The sequence below is a fragment of the Echinops telfairi genome, unplaced genomic scaffold (assembly GCF_000313985.2).
Source record: "Echinops telfairi isolate 266 unplaced genomic scaffold, ASM31398v2 ScPeMD7_1;HRSCAF=3_0, whole genome shotgun sequence".
Classification (NCBI taxonomy): Eukaryota; Metazoa; Chordata; class Mammalia; order Afrosoricida; family Tenrecidae; genus Echinops; species Echinops telfairi.
Genome location: NW_022103896.1, coordinates 70,343,690 through 70,369,800, shown reverse-complemented (window position 1 = coordinate 70,369,800; position 26,111 = coordinate 70,343,690). Strand labels below are relative to the sequence as shown.

The 26,111-nt window shown below is 42.7% G+C and overlaps 1 protein-coding gene across 4 annotated transcripts in view; it reads left to right on the top strand.

The window, feature by feature from the left end:
• Positions 1 to 26,111, top strand: part of SULF1 (sulfatase 1) — a 191,879-nt gene that overhangs the window by 96,573 nt on the left and 69,195 nt on the right. For 3 of the 4 annotated variants that reach the window (XM_045286492.1, XM_045286497.1, XM_045286507.1), the window contains 3 exons: positions 13,755 to 13,830; positions 14,152 to 14,382; positions 23,381 to 23,620. In XM_045286492.1, coding sequence (XP_045142427.1) covers positions 14,211 to 14,382; positions 23,381 to 23,620 — 412 coding nt within the window. In that variant the 5' untranslated portion in view covers positions 13,755 to 13,830; positions 14,152 to 14,210. Of the gene's footprint in view, positions 1 to 11,945; positions 12,009 to 13,754; positions 13,831 to 14,151; positions 14,383 to 23,380; positions 23,621 to 26,111 lie in introns of those variants that run through there. The other variant, XM_045286502.1, reaches the window with a different exon arrangement.

Sequence of the window (26,111 nt, the reverse complement as noted above, 5' to 3'; positions counted from 1 at the left end):
TACAGTTTTATAGGATCTGTTGATCTAATACTTCACCTAAGAGTAGCCAAATTCAACATAACTCTTCCACATCATTCCTATAATTTACCTCTTAACCATATAAAACATGTTTTATAAGGGAACATTGCCAAAAAGATGGATGTAATTGTCAATGTGAGAATAAGTCATAAACTATTACTACAGAAGCATAACCATCTTTATTAAAAACTTGCAGCAAAAGGTGAAGCCACTGTTCATCCACATATCCTCCATCTAAAACTATTCCCTTCAGAAGGTGGTATTTTGGGATTTCAGTCTTAAACCTTCCCGCAAAGAGCTCTGTGCTCGTCCATTTAAGCCACATCCAAATGGCAGTTTGGGCAACATGGGGGACTCATAGTATCTTCCCTTTCAATGTTCTGTGACTTTGGGGGACAAAAAGAAGTCTGAAGAGGCATGGTCAAGGTTTTGGGTGGATGGGGTAAGTCCTTGGTACCGTCAAAGACTGAGTAGGTATATTATCACAACGGGAAAAACATAATTTTTCAGCACAACATTTAGTCCATTTTTCTCACCTGCAATTTAACATTTTCCATTTTCTTAAGCCATATTGATAATCATCACCCGTGGCCTTTGAGAAAGCCTCTCAAGATACACCTTTGGAATCCTAAAAATAGTTGTCAGAAGCTTTTGAACCATGAATTTAACTGCCAGCAGATTCCCTCAAAAGTCAGTATTTTGATTGCACATCTTACTTGCAGACACCTTATGGAGACTCTAGCGAGTGTCCTCCTGAGAGATGTGTCTGTAGTAACCCACTGATTGCAGGAATGGTTTAACACATTTGTTTGGAATAAACTCATGAAGCTATGAACTGGAACCCTAGTTGCCATGCTTTTTGACTTGCTCTTTATAGTAAAGCATCTGTTACAGAGAAGAATGTAAAATTACGTTGTGTGGTTTCAGAGAATAACACATAAATCAATAGGTGGGAAAGAGAAGAAAGCAGATTTTTGTCCATTCAAAGCGAGAATTTTCTGACCAGAAGGACCGACTACCTGGTGAATCCCTTCTCCCTAGATAAGGACACATATATATTGGTCAAAGGTTGATGGAAGTGCGCTTTGAGATGGCTCTCAAAATCTAAGATTCTGTAATGTATTCCTAAAATGAACCTTTTGCTTTAGCTCTCTGAAATAGTTGTTCTTAAACTCTTTTGTCACATATGATCTGTTTGGTGAAGCAGTGTTGCTGTTGCAACACAGACAAACAGATGAACTGTATTACTCTTTGTTGTTGATTGCAAAAATGATTCATGATCCTTAAATAGTAAGCCCTGATGGCGTAATCCACTACTTAAAATAGTGATCCTTAAGTAGTGGACTATGCATTGGGTTACTAACCACAAGGTTAGTGGTTTGAAACCACCAGCTGTTCCATGAGAAAAAGATGAGGCTTTCCACTTCCACGCAGAGTTACAACCTAAGAAACTCACAGGGACTCCTACGGGGCACTAGGAGCTGGAAACCACTTGATGGCGGTGAGTTGGTTTTCGATCATTACATGCCTCCTTGTATCTGTTGTTTAAGGACATGTAAACTGCATGTGATATACAGGAGGCCCTAAACAAGAGCTGCAGAAACATAGTGGCCGTTTGTGCTTCACTCCGTAATTAAAACCTAACACAGTTAGAAAATAGCAAAAGATCAGGGAACAAACAAGCAAATCACACCACCAGGGTCGCACTATGACTGGACGACTTGGTAAACTTGGAATCTCGGGAAATGTAGGGCCTATGTAAATTTCCTAGGCAGCCAGACTAAATTTGTACCTATAAAAATCTAGTTTTACTAATGATGATAAGTAGTATTTTGAAGGCCCAAAGTGTTACTATATGATCTATTTCCATAATGTTCCATAATAAAGAGCCAAGAGCAAGATAGATTTAAGATTCAGGACTTTGTAAGGCATGTTCGAAACCATCCAGATTGTTAAATTGCGGCCAGTCCTCTGCTAATCCATCCATCAGTGACAACAGTTTTAGTCTCCTTCAACTTTTACATGCAAATGTTATGTGTAAAGCCCAGCCCAGTGTCAGGAGAGCATTCTGACATATCTCCTTAATAAGCAGCATCCACTCTTGTATGCAAGATGTTTTAGTAAGCTGGCAAATAGAATGCAATGTTTCTTTCCTATTTGAAGACTCAGATACAAAAATAAAATAATTTTTTAAAAAAAGTTTCTAACCCTGCTGCATGGTCATCTCTAATATCACATCAGCTTTTAATATGTCTCCTTTTTGTCAGCACATGTGTGCTGAAGACTTCATGGAAACCAAATCATGGCAAGAGGGGGTTACTCTCAATTGCTTTGAAATATGCCTGGTTTGCAACAGCCTGTGTTGGTCAGCTTCCATGAACGGCTGATTTTATTGTGGAGCTCACCATCTGACTTGATAGCCACCTCTTCTGTGCGGCAAGTGACATCCTGATGTGTGCTGAGAAATGGCGTTTGAAACGAGGTAGATTGGGAGAAAATGAATCTTGGCGTCTGTGTGTTTGTAGTTTGACATCTAGGTGAAGTGCCAGGACTTGTCCAACTGCCAACGTCAATGAATAAACATACACCTGTGACAATAAATAAGAATTTCTCCAAACATCCATGGTCACCAATTATATTTTTCAAACAAGTGAATAATAGTTTAAACCAGTCCATCCTTGGAGAAAGATATCATGCTTGCTAAAGAGGAGGGGCAGGGAAAAGGAGGAAGACCCTCGCGGAGATGCACGGACACCGGGCTGCAGCAATGGTCTCGCACTTGAGAATACCTGGGAGGAGGTGCGGGACCAGGCAGTGTTTCTAGTGTTGTGCACAGGGTCGCTATGAGTCAGAACTAACGGGGTAGTAGCAACTTACTAACAACAACCTGTGCCTCTTACATTTCGCATTCTGTAAATTCTCACAGCTTAAAATATTAGTTTACTTTTGTGACAATAGGGTAAATGTATTCATTAGCTGAACAATTTCCTAATTTGTGCCCTGACAATTCGTGTTAAACAAGATCGTTCAGGTTATACATAAGTCACTACAAGGCTTTGATGTGAAGAAGATGATGTGCACCTGCCATTGTTGGTGGATTTATGACTTTAACAAAATCCTTCTGCATCTCTTCAAGTGTTAGTTCATCTAAAGGCATTGGTAAACATCTGTGTCCAGGCAATGATGTTTTTAGTGCAGGTAGATGAATTTGATGGAACAAGAATGTGGTATACCAGGTAGATGTCAATAAAAAGAGATCATTTGCATTCTCTGTAGGTATTATGCTTGCTTTAGGGCCAAAATCAATGCATTCATGTTCCTAGAGAGGCACGCTAGTAACTCAGTCTGTTCTACTCCAGTGAACATGCCCATGGCTGCAGGCCTGGCTTTCACTAGAAATCTAAATACAGTTGTTTATTTTTACATGATATATGTCAACCTATGCTTGTTAATCTTGGGAGAACTAAAGGAGATCCAATAATCTTAAGACAGCACAGGGATTTAGATACACACAACACACACGGAAGATGGTTTTTTTTCTGATCAGATGACTTAGAATTAAGTAATCAGCAGCGTCAGAGATAGAAAAACAATACTTCTCAGTAAAAATTGTGATGAGGGGGGATATCTAAAATATTAATTCATTAGTACTTTTAACTTTAGTATATTTCTAAAAATGTCTCTGAGCGAAGGTGGTGACTTATCATGATGTTTGTTTGCAAGAGAAAATTATTCTCCTGCAAGTAGTAAATTGGATGGGGGAGACCGAATTAGTCTCTATAATTTCCCCTTAAATCTTGAAATAGGAATTAGAATGCTTTTTCACTGTCTTTGGAAATGCTCACTAATTCTTCACACTCTATTTCCCAGACCTACCGTCTTTGGTAACCATCTTCATGTGGCTAGCAGGATCTCTTGGAAGTACTTGTATTTCTAATGCTACAGTATTTGAATTCTTTTAAAAAAAAAATGCTAATTAGCATTTTATCAGTGGTGAGCTTCATAGCATAGAAAGTAGGCCAGGGAATTCTCTTGATTGTGGCTTAATTTGTTGCTATTGTTATTTACATTTGCACATTATGTTGTGTGTTTGGATGAAAGTTTCAGAGCACATTCCTTTCCCATTCAACAATTTACACACATTTATTGCATGACATTAGTTGCCATCCCCTCAGCGTGATGATAGCGTTTGTCCCATTTCCACCCGAGTTCCACTATTGCCATTAGTCATTCCTTCCTGCTTTCGGAATTTTGTTTTGGGGGAAAATGCTGCTATTTGGGTCTGATGGTTGCTGGTCCTCAGGAGTATGTTCCCCAAGGATGTTTATTGTAAAGGCCTGTCGATTGTTTGGCTGGAAGGGGAATTCCTGGGGATGGATTCAGCTACTATATTGAAGGTTTTCTACCGGCCATCATCCACAAAGCTCCCTCAGTCTCTATCGAAGCAGTAAGCCTGGCCTTTCTTATGATTTTGGATTTTGTTCAGTAATTTTTTTCTTGCTGTGTACAGGACCTTCAGTTATAATCCTGATTAGAGTCTTGGGTGGAGCAGAGCTCCCTTGCATCCACTTATAGGAGGAATGAGGAATAGAATTTTCATGTGGAAAGCCATTGAACATTTCCAATTTGTTTTTGCAACAAACTACCTCTGCTAACTAATACAGTACCTCGGAGTCACCTCAATATAAATAAGCTCTAATTATATAAAATTGTATATAATTAAAGCCAAAGTTATTGTTGTTAGGTATCAAGTCCATTCTAAATCACAGTGATCCTATGAACAACAGAGTGAAACACTGTTCCATGCCATCCTCACAGTTATTCCGATGTTTGAGCCCATTGTTACGGCCACTGTGTCATCGATCTTGCAGAGGATTTTCTTTTCCACTCACCTTCTACCAACCACAATGTCCTTCCCCAGTACTGGTCCTTTCTGAAACCGTGTCCAAAATACACGTGAAGACGTCTCACCATCCTGGCTCCTAAGGAGCATTCCGACTGTACTTCCAAGACCAATTGGATTGAATTCTTCTGTGATGTACTTAGTAGTCTTCACTAATATCAAGAATTAAAGGCATTACTTCTTCTTCAGCTTTCCTTATTCATTGGCCTGCTTTGACATGTAAATACGGTGATTGAAAATACCATGAGTGGAGTCGCACATACCCTAGTCCTCTAGGACATCTTTAATGATGTCTTTTGATGCATCGTTTCCCAATACAATATGCCACTTGATCTCCTGACCACAGTTTCAGTGGCCATTTGAGAGTTGATCCAAGTAAAATGACAAGATATCCTTGATAATTTCAATCTTCATCGTGTTGCTTATTCTTCCAATTGTCTAGACTTTTGTTTTCTTATTAATGAGACATAATCTTTGATCTTCATGAGGTACAGTCTTTGACCTTCATGAGTAAGTACTTCAAATACTCTTCCCCTTCAGCAAGTAAAGTTGTGTCATCTCCATGTCACGGGTTGCTTCAGTCTGCCTCCAATCCTCATGCCACAGTCTTCTTTCTATAGTCCAGCTTCTCGGAGTCCTTTCTCAACATACAGACCAAGTAAGTATGGGGCAAGAATGCAATTCTGACATATAACCTTCTTGATTTTAAACTATGTAGTATCCCCCCTGTTCTATTCAAATGTCTGCCTCTTGATCTAGATTCAGGATGAGCACCATATATACTCGAGTATAAGCTGACCCAAATATCAGCCGAGGCACCTAATTTTACCACAAAAACTGCATTAAAAATGTGCTGAAAAACTCAGCTTATACACAAGTATATACAGTAAGTGCTCTGTAATTCCCTTTTTTTACCCAGTGTTACCCATAATCTGCTATAATCAACACAGTCAAATGCCTTTACATAGTCAATAAAATGCAGGAAAATATATGTCTGGTACCCTCTGCTTCTAGCCAAGAGCCATCTGACAGCAGCAGTGATATCCAGCATCCATTTTCTCACCTGAATTCCAGCTTACATTTCTGGCAGCTCCCCTGCCATGCTCCACTATAGCTGTTTTTAATTATCTTCAGATTAAATGACCTGGGTATTGATATTGTTGGATAATTATTATAAGCCATTGGATCATAATTCTTGGGAATAGACTCACATGGGTCTCTTTCAGCCTGTTGACCAGGTGGTCTAGATTTCTTGGCATCATTTAGTGAACACTTCAAGGTTACAGCCATTGTTGAGTGTTTCAATTAGTATTCCGTGCTTTCCTGGTGCTTCATTTTTGACCAGTGCTGTCAGTACAGGCCGGACTTTCTTTGGTACAGGGACTCTGTGTATTCCTTACATTTTCTTTTGGTGCTCCTTGTCTCACTGCATATTTGACCCATGACTTGAATTTTTCTTCAGCTCTTTCAGCTTAACAAATGCTGAGTGTACGTTCCCGTTTGGGTTTTCTTGGGTTTTCTACCCTTTGGGTCTCTCCACAGTTCATTGCAATGCTTTGTCACCTTGAGCTGCCCTTTGAAATCTTCTGATCAGCCCTTTGATCTTGTCTTCCATTTCCATTAGTTCCTCTCCATCCAAGAGCAACTTTCCACGCCTTTTGACATCCATTTGACATTTCCTTTCTTTCTTGTCTTTTTAAGGAGGTTTTGGTTTCTGTACATATGTTGTACTTGGCATCATCCCACAATTCCTCTGGTCTTTGGCATTGTTGGATAAACTTTGGACTACTCACCACAGGGTTGGTAGGTCACAAGAAAAAGATGAGGCTGTATGCTCCATAAAATTTGCAGAGTCTTTTGCTGGTATGCATAAGGTTTCACCGGTCAGTTTTTAAAGAAGTAGATCTCCAGGGTTGCTTTTGTTTGCTTGTTTCTTAAGTCTGGAGGCTCTGCTGAACTCTGTCCACCACTGGTGACTCCTTTCCGATTTGAAATAGCAATGTCATTGCTTCCACCATAACAATAATGTGCAAGCCACAATAGGATGACAAAATGACAGGTGAGGGGTAGAAGGCAAATGTATTACATTAATGCACTTTAGGGTTCAATAAGACTAGCTTGGATCCCCAAGACCACAATTGGTTCTTTATCCTAATGCCGTTTTATTTGAAAATCGAATAACCTCTTTTTCACACCTTTTCTTGCACCTCACTGATTCTTTTGAAGCTAGTAATTTATCATACCCTGCAGAAGCACAGTAGCACCTGCTTCAGGGATCTCCTTCTGGTTGTTTTCATAAGATTTAGAGCATTCTGTTTCCTTTGCTTTCTAGAGAAGCAGCAAAAAACATTGTCTTGAATGCTTTGTATTCTCTAAAATGCCCCTGGTAAACTCAAGTTTCTATGTAGTTTAATTTCCTTCTTTATGAGGTTAAATCTCAACAGTGTACTTCTTTTTACAGTTTCTCACTCCATGCTTATTATTCTCAATTCCTATTCACAGAAAGAATCCAATATAAACCTGAATAAAGTGAATAATAAATCTATCCCTCTCCCTCACTGATCCCAGAAAGGCTAAACACTTGTGAAGAGATTACTTTCCATGACTCCCTCCAATTTCAGGGTTTATAATATTCGGGCTGTAAAGAGTTTGAAGGAAGAAAGACAAATACCATTAAGAAGGATCTCATTATTTAGCCAAGTATTTTCTGAAAGGAGCTACTGGTCAGAGACTTAACACTTTTCAGCTTTTATTAATTGGTGGCAAAGAATTTATTATTAAAAATTCAAAAACTCATTATCACCAAGTTGATGCCAACTCATATAACCTGAAAGGACAGGGTAGGTTTCTAAGACTGCAACTTGTTTTTAAAAAAGCATTTTATTGGGGGCTCATACAGCTCTTATCACAATCCATACCTACATCCATTTTGTCAAGCATATTTGTACTTTGTTGCCATCATCGTTTTCAAAAGATGTTCTTCTTCTTGAGCTCTTGGTATCAGCTCCTCATTCCCCTGCCCTACCCTCCTCCCTCATGAACCCTTGATAATTTATTTAAAATATTTTCATGTCTTACACTGAGCAATGTCTCCCTTCATCCACTTTTTTGTTGTCCATCTTCCTGGGAAGGGGTTCTATGTAGATCATTGTGATTGGTTCCCCCATCCCCCACCTTCCCGGTATCACTACACTCATTTATCTGTCCTGGATTCCCTGTGTTTCCAGCTCTTATCTGTACCTGTGCATATCCTCTGGTCTAACCGGATTTGTAAGGTAGAATTGGGATCATGATAGTGTGTGTGGGTGGGTGGGTTGATGAGTGGGAGAGCATTAAAGAACTAGAGGAAAGTTGTATGTTTCATCAGTGCTATACTGCACCCTGACTGGCTCATCTCTTCCTTGTGACCCTTCTGTAAGGGGATGTCCATTTGTCTCCAGATGGGCTTTGGGTCTCTACTTTGCACTTACCCTCATTCACATTGATAAGATTTTTTGTTCTGGGTCTTTGATGCCTGATACCTGATTCCATGGTGTGTTTCTTCCATATGGGCTTTCTTGCTTCTCAGCTAGATCTTCAAGTCTTTAAGACCCCAGTTGCTATATCTTTTGATAGCCGGGCACCATCAGCTTTCTTCACCTCATTTGCTTATGCACCCATTTTGTCTTCAGTGATCGTGTCGGGAAGGTGAGCATCATGGAATGCCAGGTTGTTAGAACAAAGTGTTCTTACAATAAGGGAGTACTTGAGTAGAGACCCAATGTCCATCTGCTGCCTTAATACTAAACCTATAAATATATGCACATAGATATGTTTCCCTATCATCATATATAAATATATCTACATATGTACATGCCTGTAATTAGACCTCTATAAATGCCCTTTGCCTCCTAGTTCCTTCCTCTATTTCCTTTTACTTTCCTCTTGTCTCACTATCATGTTTAGCCTTCACCTGGGTTTTCAGTAATTCCTCTTGGCTACATTGCCCTTGATCAAGCCCTACCAGGCCTCCTCAACAACAATTTTAGATCACTTGTTGTTCCCTTATCCCTGGATTTGTTAACACCCACTTCTTTTCCCTCACCTCCCGCATCCCCCTGGAACAATTGGTCCCTTTGTTTTTGCCTCAGGATTGTTTACCAAAACTGAAACTTTTTATGAGAGTAGAATGCTTCAGATTTCCCCTGTAGAGCTACTCACCTTGTGGTTAGCAGCCCAACATGTAACCACTATACCACCAGGGCTTCTATTTACTATTATAGGGTCATAAAAATATTACCGTTGCAGAAGAAGGCTGTTATCTCTCTACTTGAGTTGTAATAAATCACACTGGGAAACGGGCTCCTTGGGATGAACAGTAGATGAACTTTGCCAGTTATAGGGTTGTTCTAAGAAGACATTGAAATGTAGCTTCTTTAGAGTATCACATTTATTAGAGTGAGACAGATAACATAACCTGAAGGCTTCCTCTGAAGCAAAGAAATGATATGTTGGAAATTTTAAAGCCAAAAACTAAGGGAAAAGGGCTATTTAAAGGGACTCAAAAAAGTGTGAGTATGTAGATTGCAGGCAGGAGAGGGAGAGGAGGTAGATACCAGTTTCTTACTGATATAATCCTATTTGTTTCTGACCTTAAACTAAGCATGCTCTGGCTACGTCCAAACGCAGGTCCCTTGTAGGACAAGGTACAACTGCTCTGGTGGGTTTCCAAGACTGTAATTCATTATGGGAGTAGAAAGCCTTATCTTTGTCCTTAAGAGCTAGATGGTAGTTTCGTATTCTCTTTAATACTACACAAAAACTTGACAAATAGTACTTTTTCAAAGATTGATTTTAATAAAGAATCTGAAACCTTATCAATGAATTAACTCATATTACATGTAGATCTGATGGTGAGCTTACACTTCGAATGGATTTTTTTAACTCATGAATTATTTTATAATATTACACATGGCCATTTGGGAAGTAGTGGTTCACTGAATTGTGAATTATGCAAATCATCCAAATATTAACACATTGCTTTACACTATCAAAAAGTAACATTTGTTAATATCACCACCAATACTTCAGAAAAGACTGTGCATTAGGAAGTGCCACATTCTTAGTACCAGATACAATTTTCCTAAAACTCTGATTCTATATAGAAAGCTAAGATTTTCTCATTGGCAACAAATATAACAATACGGTCCGCTGTTTTCCTCCAAATGACAGAATCATTTCATTCTCATTTTGAGAAAATACCTTCCAAATCTCTAAGTCCAAGTAACCCTCTCTAGGAGAGATGGTTCTTCATGGAGAAGAAATGAAAGTGGCTAATTCGCTCACCAAATAGTCACATACGCTCCTTTCCTCAGGACAACATCATCCGTTACTCGGCAGCAGTGGCGTTGTAGGTGTATCTCCTTGTTGATGAAGCAGGAAAAACACAAAGCTCGAAGATGTGTATTTGAGTTTTATAATTCTTTCAGTAAATGAGCACTGCCCGGAGAAAGAACCTGAAGGAGACTGACATTAGAAAACCAAACAAACTGCATGGGCCGCCCTCGTCATTCCCCCACGTGCAAAGCAGCTGGCCCATCAACTCGGATGCCAATTAACAAAGTGAAAACAACCAGTGAGGTCTGGGAGGCTTATCAAAATAATTTTGACCTTTGGATACCCCCCAGAGACTCTCAGGGGCCCGCCCTGCAAACTCCCCGATTACATTTCGAGAGTTGCTGCCTTGTAGAAACGGCGTACTTTTGACATATTGTCACCGTTCTTTATCTCAGCAATAACTGCCCCGCCTAAGAAGGCTTGGCCAACACAGAAACCTCCTCCAATCTATGGCGTGGTGTGATCTTGGATTTACTTTTGAGTATTGTCAGACAGGTTGATGTGCATGAACTGCCTGTCTTCCTTGTCAGGAAGCCTTCCAAATCATTTTTTCTCTTTTCAGTCTCTTGAAAAGGTTAATGCCTCATTTGTCTTTTGACTTTGACGGCCCTGCTCACAGCCCGTCAACCACTGTGACACCAGCGAACCATACTTACAATGGGGTGGGTTCATTCTGCGACTTGGAAAACAGGCTGCCTGTATGCTGGTCCTGATCCATGAATACAACCCAGGTCTTCAAGCTCGCTCTCCATGTGTGAGAAGAACTTCTTTTTACATTTCTCCCATTTTCGGTGATTCCCTGAGACAAACTCTTGATCTCTAAGGACGTTGGTCACCCACCACATTGTGGGCTGGTCTTCTCTGCGCTTTGTAAAGTCGGGGGCTTTTCCTCCCCCCCCCCTCACCAAGCGCCCCCCTCCTGGTTTTCTTTCTTACCAAATTGGAAACCAGACAGTGAGAAGATCACAGGTTCTAAAAGGTCAGTTTTGAATAAAGGATTGTTCGGGGGGACTTTTCTTTCAGAGGAGTGTGTTTCGTGTGTGTTTCAGTGTAGGCAGGATCCCGGGTTGGCCAGCTCTGTCTGTTAGCTCAGTGATCTCGACTGCTCACTTTCTCCACTATACCCACCCCTGATTGAGTAATAAATGACAGCAGAAAAGCGAGGTGTCCCCTCTCACCCACCCAAAGGGAAGTTCCCTTAATCAGTGAAAACCACCTCTACTCTTCCTTCTCTTTGTTTTCTTACCTGCTGCCTCCTGAGCCCATTCCAACTCCTGGGGGCCTTCTCGGACAAAGCAATCCTGTTCCATACGGATTTCCAAGGCTATGTGCCAGCTGCCTCATTTTTCTCCCAAGGAAAAGCTCTTGTGTTCAAATCACCTCCACCTACCTTTAGATGAGCAGCCCAATAGTCATAGTAAGGTAATAGTAAGGCTAATTCCCGCAAATAAGAAAGGAAAGCCTAACTAGTAATGTTGAAGGAGTTCCAGGTAACATTATCTATGCTTGAATTACGTTATCTGTGTCTTAATTGCCAGGAATTTACAGTCAAGTCTCCTGCCAGCCCAGCTGCTTTAAACTCTTTAGGTTTGTTGAGCAGTGAGGTTGATTGCGTTTTCCGGTCACTTCTGTCTGCAGAGGCTAGTTTCCAGTGTGAGGGAGGCAAGCATTCCCTGCTGTCTTTTAGCCTATACTCCGCAGGCTCTAGGAGGTGAGCAAAGTTTTGCTTCTTACAGGGCCCAGTCTCTGCAGGCTGCTCTACTTCTTGGTTTGGGTTTGGGTTGGTTGTGTGACAGAGTCGCTGTGGGGCAGCTGATTTCTTCATCTCCCTAGCTTTTCATGCTGCCATTGGGGTTCTTGTCATTGACAACAATTGTCCAGAAACCAAACAGTCAGTGCAGGATAATTGCAGGCTTTCGGTGTTCAGCATGCCCAGCCTTCCCTGAAATAACTCAAGTTATTTAATAAAGTTTTTTTTAAAGCAACACTAAGGCTTACGTGTTGACTCTCCGAAGCCAGGGTTGCTGTGCTGCTGACTCGGGAGTTTTATTTAAAAACCTGTTTCTTGTGAGTTTCTTCTCTCTCTCTCTCTCTCTCTCTCTCATACACACTGAGTAATTACAGACTGCAGAGTGAAACGCATTAGAGCTGTTTACAAAACGCTCATAAAGTTAAAAATAATAGGGGTGTCGGGGTGTGTATGTGCTTGTTGAAGACAAAGTCCAGTTACGGCAGGAGTAAACGGTGCCCAACGTTCCTCTCTGTCACCCTCCAGGAGTGGAGTCCTGGGGTGAGCCGTGGATGGGGGCCGGGGAGAGGGCGGCTTCTTTCAACTAGCAGCGCCTGTGTTTCCTTAGCTGTCCCTGTTGTTCTGATGCTGGTCGATTGCTGGCACATCAAAAATACAGATCCTCAGGTGTGTGGGGACAAAGGGGCCAATGACACAGGCTCTCGCTCATTAATTTTAGGGCAGCTTAACACCCATATAGACGTTTCCTCGGGCACCACCCAAAAAAAATGTGTTTGATTTTAATGAGCCCGTCCCTACCTTTCTGAAGTCTGGGCTAGGAAAGCATTCTGCAGGTTAGTGTTCTCCAATAAGAGACGCATTTCCCCCCAACCTTTTCGAAAGTCTCCTCTGGTGAAGCTTTGCAAAGATTTTTGCAGCGCTTCCCTGTGGATTTCGTTTTGTTTTGTTCTGTTTTTGAGTGTGGAAGTGTAGCCCCGAGCGGATCCATCATTGGCTTTGCAGGTTTAGCTCCCCTGCGGCAAAGCAAAACCTCTGTGCGGTGCACCAGGCTTGACAATCGTGAGGCTGGTGACTGACAGCCCAAGGAGGGCTCTGTCCCTGCCAGCGCAAGCAGGCTGGCCCAGACCACGAAAGGCGTGGGACGACGGAAGGTGGGATAGGCCTTGACCCCGGGAGTCGCCCCTTCCCCTGATGATTGATGGGGTACAGTTAGGAGGTTTTCCGAGTCTGGGAACGGAGGTCCTCCTAGTCACTTACTATGAAGTGTTTGTCAGCAGAAAGGACTCTCCTGGGTAGTGAGTGACGTAATGCAGATGACAAGTGACAGCTTTGATTTCATTCAGCTTGATAAGCACTCAATTTTGAGAGCAGGTGAGTGGACAGCCCCTTCCCCCCACCAGGCCCCTTGCTAGCCCTGCTTCCTGGCTGGGATGCACCAAGGGTTTCACAGGCATCTGGCCGTTTCTGTTCCATCCTTAGCATGGTTGGGGTTCCTAAAATCCTGTTTGCAGTATGAGCCTCGGCGATCCCCTCATCATCCTTCTGTGGAATCGATGATGAGATATTCTTGGAATTATTGAGTAGCAGTTCTGAATGCTGTTTGTTTTTGCTTCTTAGAGTATGAAAAGATAAAAAGAAGATCAATAAAATATGCTTCAGATTAAAAATAATAATAATCCTTGAATGATTTCCCCCTCCCTCTTCCAGGAGGACCCCATCTGCAGATGTCCTGAGCACCTCTGAATACAGAAACTGAGCGTTCATCCAGGAGCCCCAATTCAAGGTATTTGCTCTTGTCAGGAAGCTCTTCCATTGTAGATTCTGCATTGGGAATGATATCTTGGCAATGAATTAAAACAGGAAAAGTGGGAATGAGCAAAAAGGACAGAGTGAATTTGCACAATAATCAAGTGCATTAAAAAACACACCTCCCTAACATTGGGGGGTGGGGGCTGCTCTTTCTGACTCATGTGCAGTCCTTTTGCAGCTAGTTTCGATGCCGGCTTTAATCGGGACTGACTTGTAGCCCTTCTCCTGCCGCACTGTGTTTGGGTGCTGGGGTTTCCTCCGAGTCTCACCCTCTGCTTTCTCTCTCACTGCCCAGCCCTTCGCAAACTAGGACCCCGAGGCTTCTTGTGCGCTTGAGACATTGAACCAAATACCATGAGGTCTTCCTGCTGTGCTCTGGTGTTGGCTGTCCTGGGCATGGAATTGCTGGGGGGCCTGTGTTTGACCGTCAGATCGCCGAGGTTCCGAGGCCGGGTACAGCAGGAACGGAAGAACATTCGACCTAACATTATCCTGGTGCTCACGGACGACCAGGATGTGGAGCTGGGTGAGCCAAGAATCCTTCCCTTGTGAATTCATCTCTTTTGTTCCAGTGACTAGATTGGGCCGCAGCCTTAGAGCTAATAGGCAAAGAGCATTTTTGTTTCTTGCCTTTCATTATATGCCTTCGCCAACAACCTAGCTTATAAAATGAACTCGTGTTGATTGTTGGGCATTTGGTTTGTGTTTCAACATTACTGCTGGGCTGGCCAGCTTTGACACAGTCCGAATAAGAGGTGCAGAAGAGAATAAACAAACATGGAAAACAAGGAATTGCCTGTGTACAATAGATTGTAAAGGTATATGGACAAGAGGAGATTATGACCGATTCCATGCATGGTATATGAAGCTAGAAAATTAAGGAATTTGTCATTGGCATGAGTTATGTCATCACAGCTGCTTCTACTAATTGCTAGACCATTGAGAAATACGGTGTTTTACAAACCATTTAGTGTGAATTCCTGTATTACCATCTCTGCTGTGAGCCTTTCCTGAAGAATTAGTTCACCTGGGTTAATTCTCAAGCACTTAGAAATCAGGGCAGAATCGGGTGGGTCTGGATGACTTTTGCACTAGTTGTTACATTTCTCATCTGCCGGCCTTGGGTAATGCACCAGCCCTTTATGCATAGTCTGAAGTCACACGTTCCTAAAACAGATTCTCTCCAGTCGGATAGATAAACACCCTTCATGTTTACACTCATCTCCAGTCCGGCTCTCAAATCCCTTGCCTTGCAGGTGTCATCGCTGACATCCACAGCCTCCCTCTACAGTGTCCTGCACCTCTTGACCCAGCTTTGTGGCTCGGCTGTCTGAGTGTTCCCTCCTGTGCTGGGATTTGATCTGCACAGAAGGGGACTTTGATTTCTAGTTGGAAATCAAACCACGGCGTTTCAACAGAGCTAACTCTGTGGGTTCCGCTGGAAGCAAATGCTCTCAAAGTCACCAGCGGTGATCGATGTGGATGTGGATTTGTGGTCTGTCCCCTCTCACTTCACTTTTTAAATGAAAGTATCGATTTTCAGGTGGCCTGCCAAAAATTAAAGTCTTTCAGGCATGACTTATATTATGTTTGTGGCCGGCCTTTTAACTGTTTTTATGCACGTGCAGACCAAAGAAAATGAAGTAAATCTATGTGAATTCACCTTCGGTAGCATCTCTCACAGTCATCCCTTTTGCTACAGTTGAGACCTTTAGATCCTCCTTGTGCTTCTTAATTTACCCCCCTCAGTGACCATCTGTCGAAGTCCTTCCCTTCTTGTCTTGGCCAGTCTTCACTCTTCCCAGAGTTTTGTTTCAAGGATCTGATCTGGATGTTTGGAGCCCAGGGTGGGTGCAGTGGATCAATTGTTAGGCTGCTAACCTCATAGTTGGTAGTTCAAAGCCACTAGCACCTCTGCAGCAGAAAAATTAGGCTGCCTGCTCTTAGAAAAATTTAAAGCCTTAAAAACCCCTTGTGGCCTTGCTACTATATTCTGTAGGGTCATGGTGAGTCAGAATTAACTGGACAGCAGGATGTCTTTTTATGGATCTCTTTGCCAAGAGATTCAGCCCCATCTCCTCTGCATGCAGGGGAACTCTGGGCCCTGGGGGCCCTGCCTATCTCAGTGAGACTATGTTTACTTTCCCCATGTCTTCCACTCTTTCATGGAAAACACTCATTCCTAAGTGTGTCCGACTCCTCATCTTGCTCACCCCTATTTCCTATCTTTGCACACTTCACACCTTATGCTTTTCTCCCCTTCCTGCTCCTGGAGAAACCCTGTCTTCACACACACACACCACACCCCTGCAAATCACTCTTCGCTCCAGCTTGCATCAGTGGGACTTCCCTTTGCACAACCTGCAAACCCTGGGCCCAACTCCAGCATCATCTGTCCCTGACCATGCTTTTTCACCTGATTGAAGGGCAGAGCTGTGTTTTGTTCATGCTTCGATCTCCAGTGCCCAGGACGGCGCTAAGAATATGCCCAAACCAAACTACCCGCTGCCGCCCTGTCGGTTCTGACACATAGCAACCTGTATAATGTTTCCAAGATGACAAACTTTTCCAGGAACAGACAGACTCCTCTCTCTGGACTGCCACTGAGCACCTAACACACCTCACAATCAGGAGTCTTTAATGAGCCCATGAAACACCAAATCTACTGCCATAGAGTGGTCTGACTCATAGAGACCGTACAGGACTGAATAAAACTGTTCCCTAGGCCTCCCGAGACTAGACTTCTTTGAGGACCGACAGCCTCATCTTGTAGCCAGATGGTGGATCCAAAACTACTGAATCTCAAAAAGTCAACAAGACTCCCAGAAATGAATCCCAAAACTCACCATGATCTCCCTATTCGGTATGATGTATTTACCTTAAAAATCATTTGGGGCCTTGATTGGTAAATATATTTTCTAGCAATTCAAAATGTTATCCTTGTTTTGATAGTTCGCTTTCTCATTCAGTATATATTTGTTGACCAATTAATAAATACTAGCTTCAATTTTGGAATCTTGAGTGGCACAAACAGTTAAGCGCTGGACTACTAAATGAAAGGTTGGAAGTTTGAACCCACTCAGAGACACTTCAGAAGAAAGGTGTGGCGATCTACTTCCAAAAGCTCACCACCTTGTAAGCCCTGAGGAGGCCAGTTCTACTCTGTAGGGTCTCATTCTAAGTCCAAAGGGAAGCAAGAGCAATTGGAGCTTCTATTTCACATGCAGTTACTATTCTCAGCACACATGTTATGCACGGGAAAAATGAGGTTTAGGGAAGCTGAAAAGTACAGCTATGCTAACTAGGATCTGTGTAGTCCTGGGGTTTTGACAGCTACAATTTAACCACTCTCTCTTCCAGCCATCAGCCCATCAACAGATATTTATGGAGCTCTTCCTAAAAGCATCCTCTAAATGGACCATGATGTTCTAGGTTCTGAGAGAGAACAGAACTTTGAGATGAGGTTTCCAGCCTGCCTGGCCTTTATTACTTGGTTGGCAAAAGAAAAAAGATGGCAATAAATTAGAACAACCAGAACAGAAGTGATACGGATATTCACGTAATACGAAGAATATATCCAGTTTCAGTAAATGAACAACTTGTGCAGAAATTCTTGAATGAGAACCTAAACTGTGTGTAATCCTTTCCCAAAACACAATAAAATATTATATATATTTTTTAAGATGGCAATGAACCACCAAGAATTATGGGTAAAAAAAAAATCAGAGAAAACTTCCTTTCTCAGCAGAAAAAACACATGGAATGGTAGTGTTATTATGTGGAGACAACCTTCTATAAGGATGGTCTCAAAATAACTTGAGCCCCATGGCTCTAAGCTACAGTTGGCTTTTGAATTTTAAAAAATTTAGATATAATTATGTTTGCCAAGGGATTGACTGGGCCTTTGCCTCTGCGATGCTTTGAAGCATTTGCACCTGTAAGACTGCAGGCAGTTCTGGTTACCATGCCTCCAGAAAGACGCAATTGACTGAGAAAGGCTTAGAAGGCCAATTACAAATATTAGAATAGAATGCTTTGGCTACTGGAAAAGAATAAAACAATATACCTCTTTGTATAGGAAGGCAAAGGCTGGAAGGAGCTCTGATCAGAGTATATGAACTCCAGAGGGGAAAGAAAGATTTGTTCCATTCTCCACTTTCTCAGCTTTGAGGAAAATAAAATATTAATACTTTGTGAAGTAATGCACAGGAGAGATTCGATGATAAAAGTGCTAGAACTTTGCATATGTATAACATTTTATCTCTTGCCAAAGAACATCCGGCAATTTACAATCATCCTAACCTGCCTGGCTGGATAGGAAAAATTGCATAACTCGAGTTCAGTGGTTCTCCACCTTCCTCAGGCCGCCACCCTTTCCTACAGTTCCTCATGTTGTGGTCACCACCCCCCACCCCCCCAACCAAAAAACTATTTTTGTTGCTACTTCATCACTCTCATTTTGCTACTGTTATGAATGGGGCGACCCCTGTGAAAGGGTAGTTCGACCCCCCAGTTGAGAACCCCTGCTCGAGGGGAAAGGTGAAATGCCTCCTAGATTCACTTCTTCAACAACTCAAGGCATTGTTCAGGTGTGAGTGCGTGTATTGTTGATAGGTGCTGTCAAGGCTGTTCCCACTCACAGCCACTGTGACCGAAACACTGCCTGCCCCTGCGCCATCCTCCCCCTTGCTTTTCCGGTCAGCGCTATCACTCATCAGGCAACCCAGACTCCACATCGAGCCGCCGCCGCCGCTCGGAAGCCAGTGCGTATGATCCCCGCTAAGATCAAGTGAATCTGGAATGGGAAAGAATCCTTCAGCTTAATGAGACATGTTCTCCCTCCCTCCCTTTTCATCGAGATGATTTAGAAGGAAATCCATCGGGGTGTGTATAATGATTTATATTTCTTGCCATGGTCTTGCCCAGTGCCAATAACCCATCCCATACTCCACTGTACTCCTAGAGCCTTGCTTTTTTAACTCTGCAGAAACTGGAAACCTGGCAGGATTTCCAAGAACCACCACATCTCCCACTCCTCACCGCTGAGCCAAACTCTACCTCGCCTCCTGGTCCACAGCTGATTGCTTTTACAGGATCCCCCATTTCTGCAGGAGCAGTGGCAAACATCCCCAGCCCCAACCGGGGGTTCTGGCACTGAGACAACTTTTCTTGGCATTACTGGGGCTCAGCTGTGGCCTGGGCCTTTCCTCTGTTCAAGTCAGGCCCAGTCAGCAGTGTCCGTGTGCCAGTTACACCATCGTAATTACAGCCAGCTTCATAGAAGGCCTGTCCAGCCTTCCACCTGGTAGGAGAGTTTAGAGCAGCAATGCAGCCTGTTACCTGCTGGGAGAGTGAGGTGATGGCATGGGGGCGGGGAAAAGATTTTGTATCGTTATTTTTATTGTAAGCCAACATCGACATTTGAAGGCTTAAAACATAGGGAAAGTGTAGTTTATCCCGCTTTATCTAGCTGTTGCAAGTCAGATGGAGATTAGCTAGAGGGTGAGAGAGAGAGGGAAAGGCCGGGAAGAATATACCCTGGTGGGATTCAGATGAGCACAGAGGAAAACCACAGCTACCTGTACAAAGCTGCTCACCCGACACATTTCAGCTAGAGCATGCCAGTTGTTGTTGTTGTTAGTTACCATCACACAGTTGAGAAATGCAAGCAAAAGGGTTTGCTGGCTTGCTCAAGCTAACCAGCGGCCCAAATCCAGATTTTCTCACCTGAGTTTAGGCCTCTCGTCTCATTGTTGTGTCTCCACCTTTTTTTTTTTTGCAACCTTATGGCATTTTATTTATTTGTTTTTATATTAAATCATTTTATTGGGGGCTTGTACAGCTCTGATCACAGTCCATCCATCCATCCATTGTGCAAGGACATTGTCTCTCCACCTTGCAGGTCTTGTTTTGAGGTCTCAGCCTCAGATTCTTGTCATTTCTATGAAATAAGGTTCTAATGACTAAGGCCCAGCACTGTTTGCATTTTAGAGAACAGAGGCCTGGCATCCTGAGGACTAAGGAATTTGGGCTTAAAACATAATTAAACTCTTCCAACTATAGGAGAGACTATTGTCCCAACAATTTTCAACAGTTTTCATTACAAGTTTGTTCAGTTTGTCTTGCAGAATAGTTTTTGGCCCTTTCCTAGAGAAAACGCAAGGGTTCCCTCCTGGGGGCGATGGATGGAGTAGAAGGCAGTATGACGGACCAATGTAGCTCACTCTGCAGTCAGAAGGAAACGTTGAGGTGCGCTTTGCTTGGCTCCCTGTGCATTCTGATTCAGCAGAGGGAATGGGGTGCGTTCCTGTGCACATTCGCTGCATTCACCCAGAGATGTGGATGTGTTATCAAGAGAGACCAGTCCCCGGGAGAGGACATCATGCATGGTAAAATTGAGGGCCAGGGAACAAGAGGAAGACTTATGGGGTGGACTGACACAGTGGCTGAACAATGGACTCCAACGTTGCCACTTGTGAAGATGGAACTGGACCAGGCAGTGTTTCATTCTGTGGTACATCGATCAATTGGGGTCGTTACGGGTCGGAACCAACTGGATGGCAGCTAACCACAATCAAGGAGCTTTGGTGGCTCAGTGGTTAAGCACTCAACCATTAACAGAGAGGTCCACAGTTCACAAACCTCTGGGGCAGTTCTACTCTGTACTACAGGGTTCCGAGGAGTAAGAATCGACTCTCTGGCCATTGGTTGGATTTCATTTTTGTCTTGATAAGGACGCATCGCCAGACCTTTCTCCCATAGAACTGCTGCATGCATTTGAATCGACTGAACATTTAACCATGTAGTCACCAGGGTTTCTTGGATTTAGCAAATCACAACCAACTAGCCATAGCACTAGTTGGACTATGGGACAGGGTAGAACTGCCCCTGTGGGTTTCTGGGTACAGTGATTCTTTACCAGGAGTAGAGACTTTTAAGAGACCAGTATGGAAAGTAAAAATTCTACCAAACCACCACGATCCTCAAAGAGATTCATGGGCAGTGGAAACCAGTCACCCCTGCTGACCGAGTTTCCCCAGAATTCAAGGAATTCAAATAAGAAATGATTACCGCTGTCTGCAGAGGAGAGGAAAACAAAGAATCTGGCACCTCCCGTTTCTATCTCAGAGTCTCTTTCCAAGCTCATGTCTCCAGTCCTCTGTATCTCCAGAATGACCAGGCAACAAAATGTGAGCGACTTCCAAAAAGTTAGTGGGGAAAAATAATGTTTAAATTTCTCATGAACTTTCTGAAGTTGCTTATGCGAAACACAACATTTCTGAAATGGATGGACCTCTTTTGATTCCTATCTGCCACATTTCCCTTGTAATTACTTCTTTACCATCAGTGAAACCATTGCACCTTCAGTTTCCTATCCATGCATGGAGCACTGAACCATCTAATGCTTCACAGTGTCGATGGGATTTTCCCTTTAGAGTGGCCATATTTGAGAGGCACCATTCGATTCAGAGTCTGATCGCATGGTTCGATGGTTTCAGCAGCCCCTGACTGATATCCTTGACAGACCAGCCTTATTCGGTTCTCCGGTCCACATAAGACCATAACCACAGCTGTGCTTCTTCAACACATGTCACATATATACATATCACGTGTGCCTTTGACCGAGCACCTGTTCTGCCGTCATTTGATCTATTCAAACATGTTTCTGCCTGGCCTCCAGACTACCTGTTAACGCTGCCTCTCACCAAGAGAATTCTTCATATTCCTCTTAATTTCAGGAAAATAATGTGCGGTTCCCATCACACCACTTGTTTTACTGTACATAGCAGCCACCAGGCACCCATAGCCATCCACTCATCCAGCATCATTTCCTGCGGTCTATGACCACCTGTTTTAGAAATCGAATTAAACACTTCTCTCCAAGTTTCAAAGGTACTAGTACTTCTGTATTTGCAATCTCTCTTGTGTGTTACTTTGCAAATAGCCCCAAGAAATTTTTGCATCTAGGTACTTACCTACAGAAATCCCAAACCAAACCTAACCAGACACCGTGGAGTGATTCCAAATCAGTGTGGCCCCATGGATATCGTGCGTCCCAGGGCTCCCAATAACCAGGTTGTTTGATTGGGGCATGGGAGGGAGGGCGGCACTAGATCACCTTGCAAGGTAATCTTGGGTAGGCCCAAACCTCTGATCTTTAGGTTAGCAATTGAGCTTGTATCAAAGAAGGATATGACTGAGGTTCAGAGGCAGAGAATGTCCATTTATGTTGTTGTTGCTCAGTACACGAGATGTTGTTCATTGATTACAAAAGAGACTGCTTGATCCCCTAAAGAGAATCAACTAGAAAAGAAAAGCCGTTCCCGGCACAGCCAATTGAAGCATCTATGAGGCGGTGTTAACAAGTTCCCCATAGAAAACCTTCCTCCTGTTCTTGTTGGCTTCAAGCTACCACATGATAAGTCAGGAATGTCACTCACTGTGACTGCGGGGGACAACCGCGTGGCTTCTCCTCTGTCCCGAAGGGCTCCCCTGCTTGCATTACCTTCTTCCTTGCTGGAAAACTGCATAGACTTTCTCCCTTTCTTCAGAAGGAGTGGACCTGCTGGAAATGGAGGTTCCAAAAGTCCACACAATGGTCTTGGCTGGAATGCTCTGCAGTGCATTTCTTGACAAGTCCCGAAAGAACTATTGAATTCTGGCCTCGGCTGTTCTGTAGTCTTTGGATGTGGTTCCGCTCCTGTGTTTGACTGGGTAGAGTCATTGAAATCGTTTTGGTTTTTGGTTTCTGTTTTGATTTTTTTTCTTCCTCAGCAATCTTGTTTTATAATTGCATCCTGACAGTTAAGATGGGATGTTTTATTACTGTGTAAATACTTTTGAATGCAATGGAATCACCGCTCTTTCACAAGAAAATAACCGCTCACTAAAAATCACAAGCAAACAGATCAAAATATAAACTGGTGGCACACAGACCTGATAGAAAAATTGGCAGGCGTTTGGTGACCTAGCTGGAGGATACCGAGTTACACTGAGGATTTTTTTTTCCTTTTAATTAAATACAGGCTTTCTAGAGAGCCTTTCACATAATAGAGAAAATATCTTGTTTCATCTTTTCTCTCATCCAGCTAGAAACACTTATCTGGGAATCACCACAATGTCGTAGCATTTGCATGTGTCTGCATTGGGGATTTGGGGGTTCTGTGTAACAGGCAGTTGTTCTCTGGTAATTTTCATAAGACTGCTGGCCTTTGAATCTGCTCTGAATCAAAAGTTTTAGCTTTAATTATCAGATTAGCCTGCATTTTTTCCTTTGTGATTAGGAAGCAGGAGACTGAAATGTGCTTATTGTTTTTGCAAAATACTTGACGTGGTAGGATTCCAAATGTTTAATTTTGGCGGGGCGTGGGGTGGGGGATGAAAGCAGATCAAATTATAGACTCCTTTCAGCCAAGGAGGGCAATGAATGAAACTAGAGGACCAGAGGTGCCCTGAGTAACACAGTGTAACTGCGTGCTCGTATTCTGCACTTTCCTAAGCCGTGCTGTCATGGTGCCTTTCAGGGTCCCTACAAGTCATGAACAAGACAAGAAAAATTATGGAGCATGGAGGGGCCACCTTCATCAATGCCTTTGTGACCACGCCCATGTGCTGCCCATCCCGCTCCTCCATGCTCACTGGGAAATATGTGCACAACCACAATGTCTACACCAACAATGAGAATTGCTCCTCCCCGTCCTGGCAGGCACTGCACGAACCTCGGACATTTGCGGTGTATCTCAACAACACTGGCTACAGAACAGGTAAAGGATGATATGTCTAGTCCATGAACCCCTGGCGGTGCCTCTTAGATCCAGGTAAGTCTACTATGGAATTAAATGGATGAAGTTCCCCAAAGCCTCTCTGTCCTTTGTGTTCTCGGCTGATGTCCTCCCTGTGTTCCCTTTGTACTCTGAAGAATGCACCGGTGAGAGATTCCTTAAGGAAGTGCAGGGCAGTCCGTAGTGGACACCCTATGAAAGTGTTATGTCCACCAGAACCACCAGTGGTTGGAACTTTCCAGAAAAACCTTCAACAGGGGACTTCTCAATCCATTTGCTTTCTTAATTAAAATCTCCCCCGCCCTCCAAATTTCAAGGGATCATGGCACAACATGAGGCTTAAATGTTGGTAAATCCCTATTGCTTGTTCCCATGAGAATCATGAAGTCTTTTCAAACTATTAAGCACCTAGCCCAGAATCTGAGACACCATAGATGACCAACATGGTTTTTCCAAAGAAACCCTGGGCACATCTGGTTTTGTTTTGTTTTGTTTTCTCTTTTAGTATCTCTTAAAAAAAGATGTTTTATCATTTTCTGCCATTGAATGTCACAACATTTTTTTAAAGAATAATTAAAAACAAAACACATTGGTACTAAATAAAAAAACCACTTTGAATAAAATTACATTCACATTGTTAAAAAGTGATTATTCATTGAACCAATGAATAACCAAATGACTAAACCAATGATATGTATATTAAAGATTTACCTGGTCATTCATAATTAATAGGCTATGAAAAGTTTCTGTAGATTACGCTGTGGTCATTTTGAGATCTCAAGTGTTCTTCTTCACCCTCTAGGAAAGCAAGTATAACCCTCCTGACAGAGTTAAACTACTCAAGGCAAGACGGGTTTTTGATTAGTTGCTTTTTTGAAAGTCAGGGGTTCTTTCAAGAGAACCTTATGACAGTCCTGGGAAAGAAGCAGTGTACTGCGTTAGTCCGGGTTGACTAGAGAAGCAAATTCATTGACAGTCATATATGTGTAAGAGAAAGTTTTATATCCAAGATTGTTTGTATATTAACAAAGCATCCCAGCCCAATCCAGATCAAGTCCATAATCTGATATTAGTCCATATGTCTGATAGTAGTCCATTAATTCCTCTTCAGATTCATGCAGCCATCTAATGATGCCAAATACAGGAACATCACAGGCCATTGGGTGGAAAGTCTTGTAGATCCAGTGGCAATGGAAGCATCTCAGTGCCAGCTCCAGGGCTCAGGCTCCATCAGTGTGTCTCTATGTGGCTTGTCAACTGGAAAAATGTCAAGCAGCGAGTGTGTGTGCCTCCCTTCCCCCCACCCCAGGCCCCTGCCTCCAGGGAGGAAGACAGGCGCTCCCAGAATCCTGAGGAGAAGGCCATGCCCACACAGAGGCCTCATGGCTATGACCTGATTGGCAGGCTAGACTCCACCCCTTCGCTCAAGCTGACAGGAGATTATGTAGCTGCCACATGCACTAATAGTTATGTTGTCCCAAAGCCCTTACTCTTGGGATATAGATGTTGCCCTTGGTTTTCCTGACTATTATTAATTCATAGGAGAAGGATGTTGATAGAGGGACTGCAGTATGAGAATTCTTTTTTTGGGGGGGGCGTTCAGAATCACCTAGATGTAGTCATTAGAATTAAACATCCCATCATGAAAGCTCATTCAGAATGATTTTCTGGTCACCATTAAGAAATTGTGAAGGTTTAAAGGTATCAATAGTTTAAGCTGTTGAATAAAAAAAGGACGATCTGAAATGGAAGCCCCCACAATAAAAAGTTGAAACAAAACCCCCACAAAAGGGTAAAGGATTTCAGACAAATATATATTTTTAAGCAATCCTTTTTTAAAAATGAAATTAATCTTTCCTATTGTACTCAGTAGATATGTGGCCATTTGCTTCTTTGCAGCATATCCCGTAGACACTTAATGCTTGTTGTTATTGATGGATGAAATTACTGGCTGTGAAAATGATAGTGTTGTCATTCATAGGCGTTTTAAAATCTGTACTCATAAAAAAAAAATCTGTACTCACGGAGGCTGGTCCTCCCATGAATCTGAAGAGTGCTTGTCTCTGTTGAAGAAAGAAGCTGGATTGTACAGAAGGCCTTATTCTGAGTGTGGGGATTGTTGTTGTTGTTGTTGTTTGCATCATTCACTTAGATTTATAGAACTTTCCACTTGAGAATTCTAAAGCAATTTTCAAACCCATCAAACATCCCCGTAGGGTTTGCAAATGAGAAATGTTCTTTGTTTCATAAGTGATGTGGGGGTTTCCAATATTATGTGATCAACTCAGAAGCAAGGTAAACAATCAATTCCCTAATGCCTGGTTCTTGATTCTGACCACCAGTGTGTTTTGTCCACGGGAAGAGTTGTGTGAAATCAGTGCTGTCAACTCCAGGCTCGCTGTAAGGTGCTCTCTGGTAGCAAGCATACAAACTTGAAGGGATTAGAATGTCACCACTCTCATAGTGATGTGTA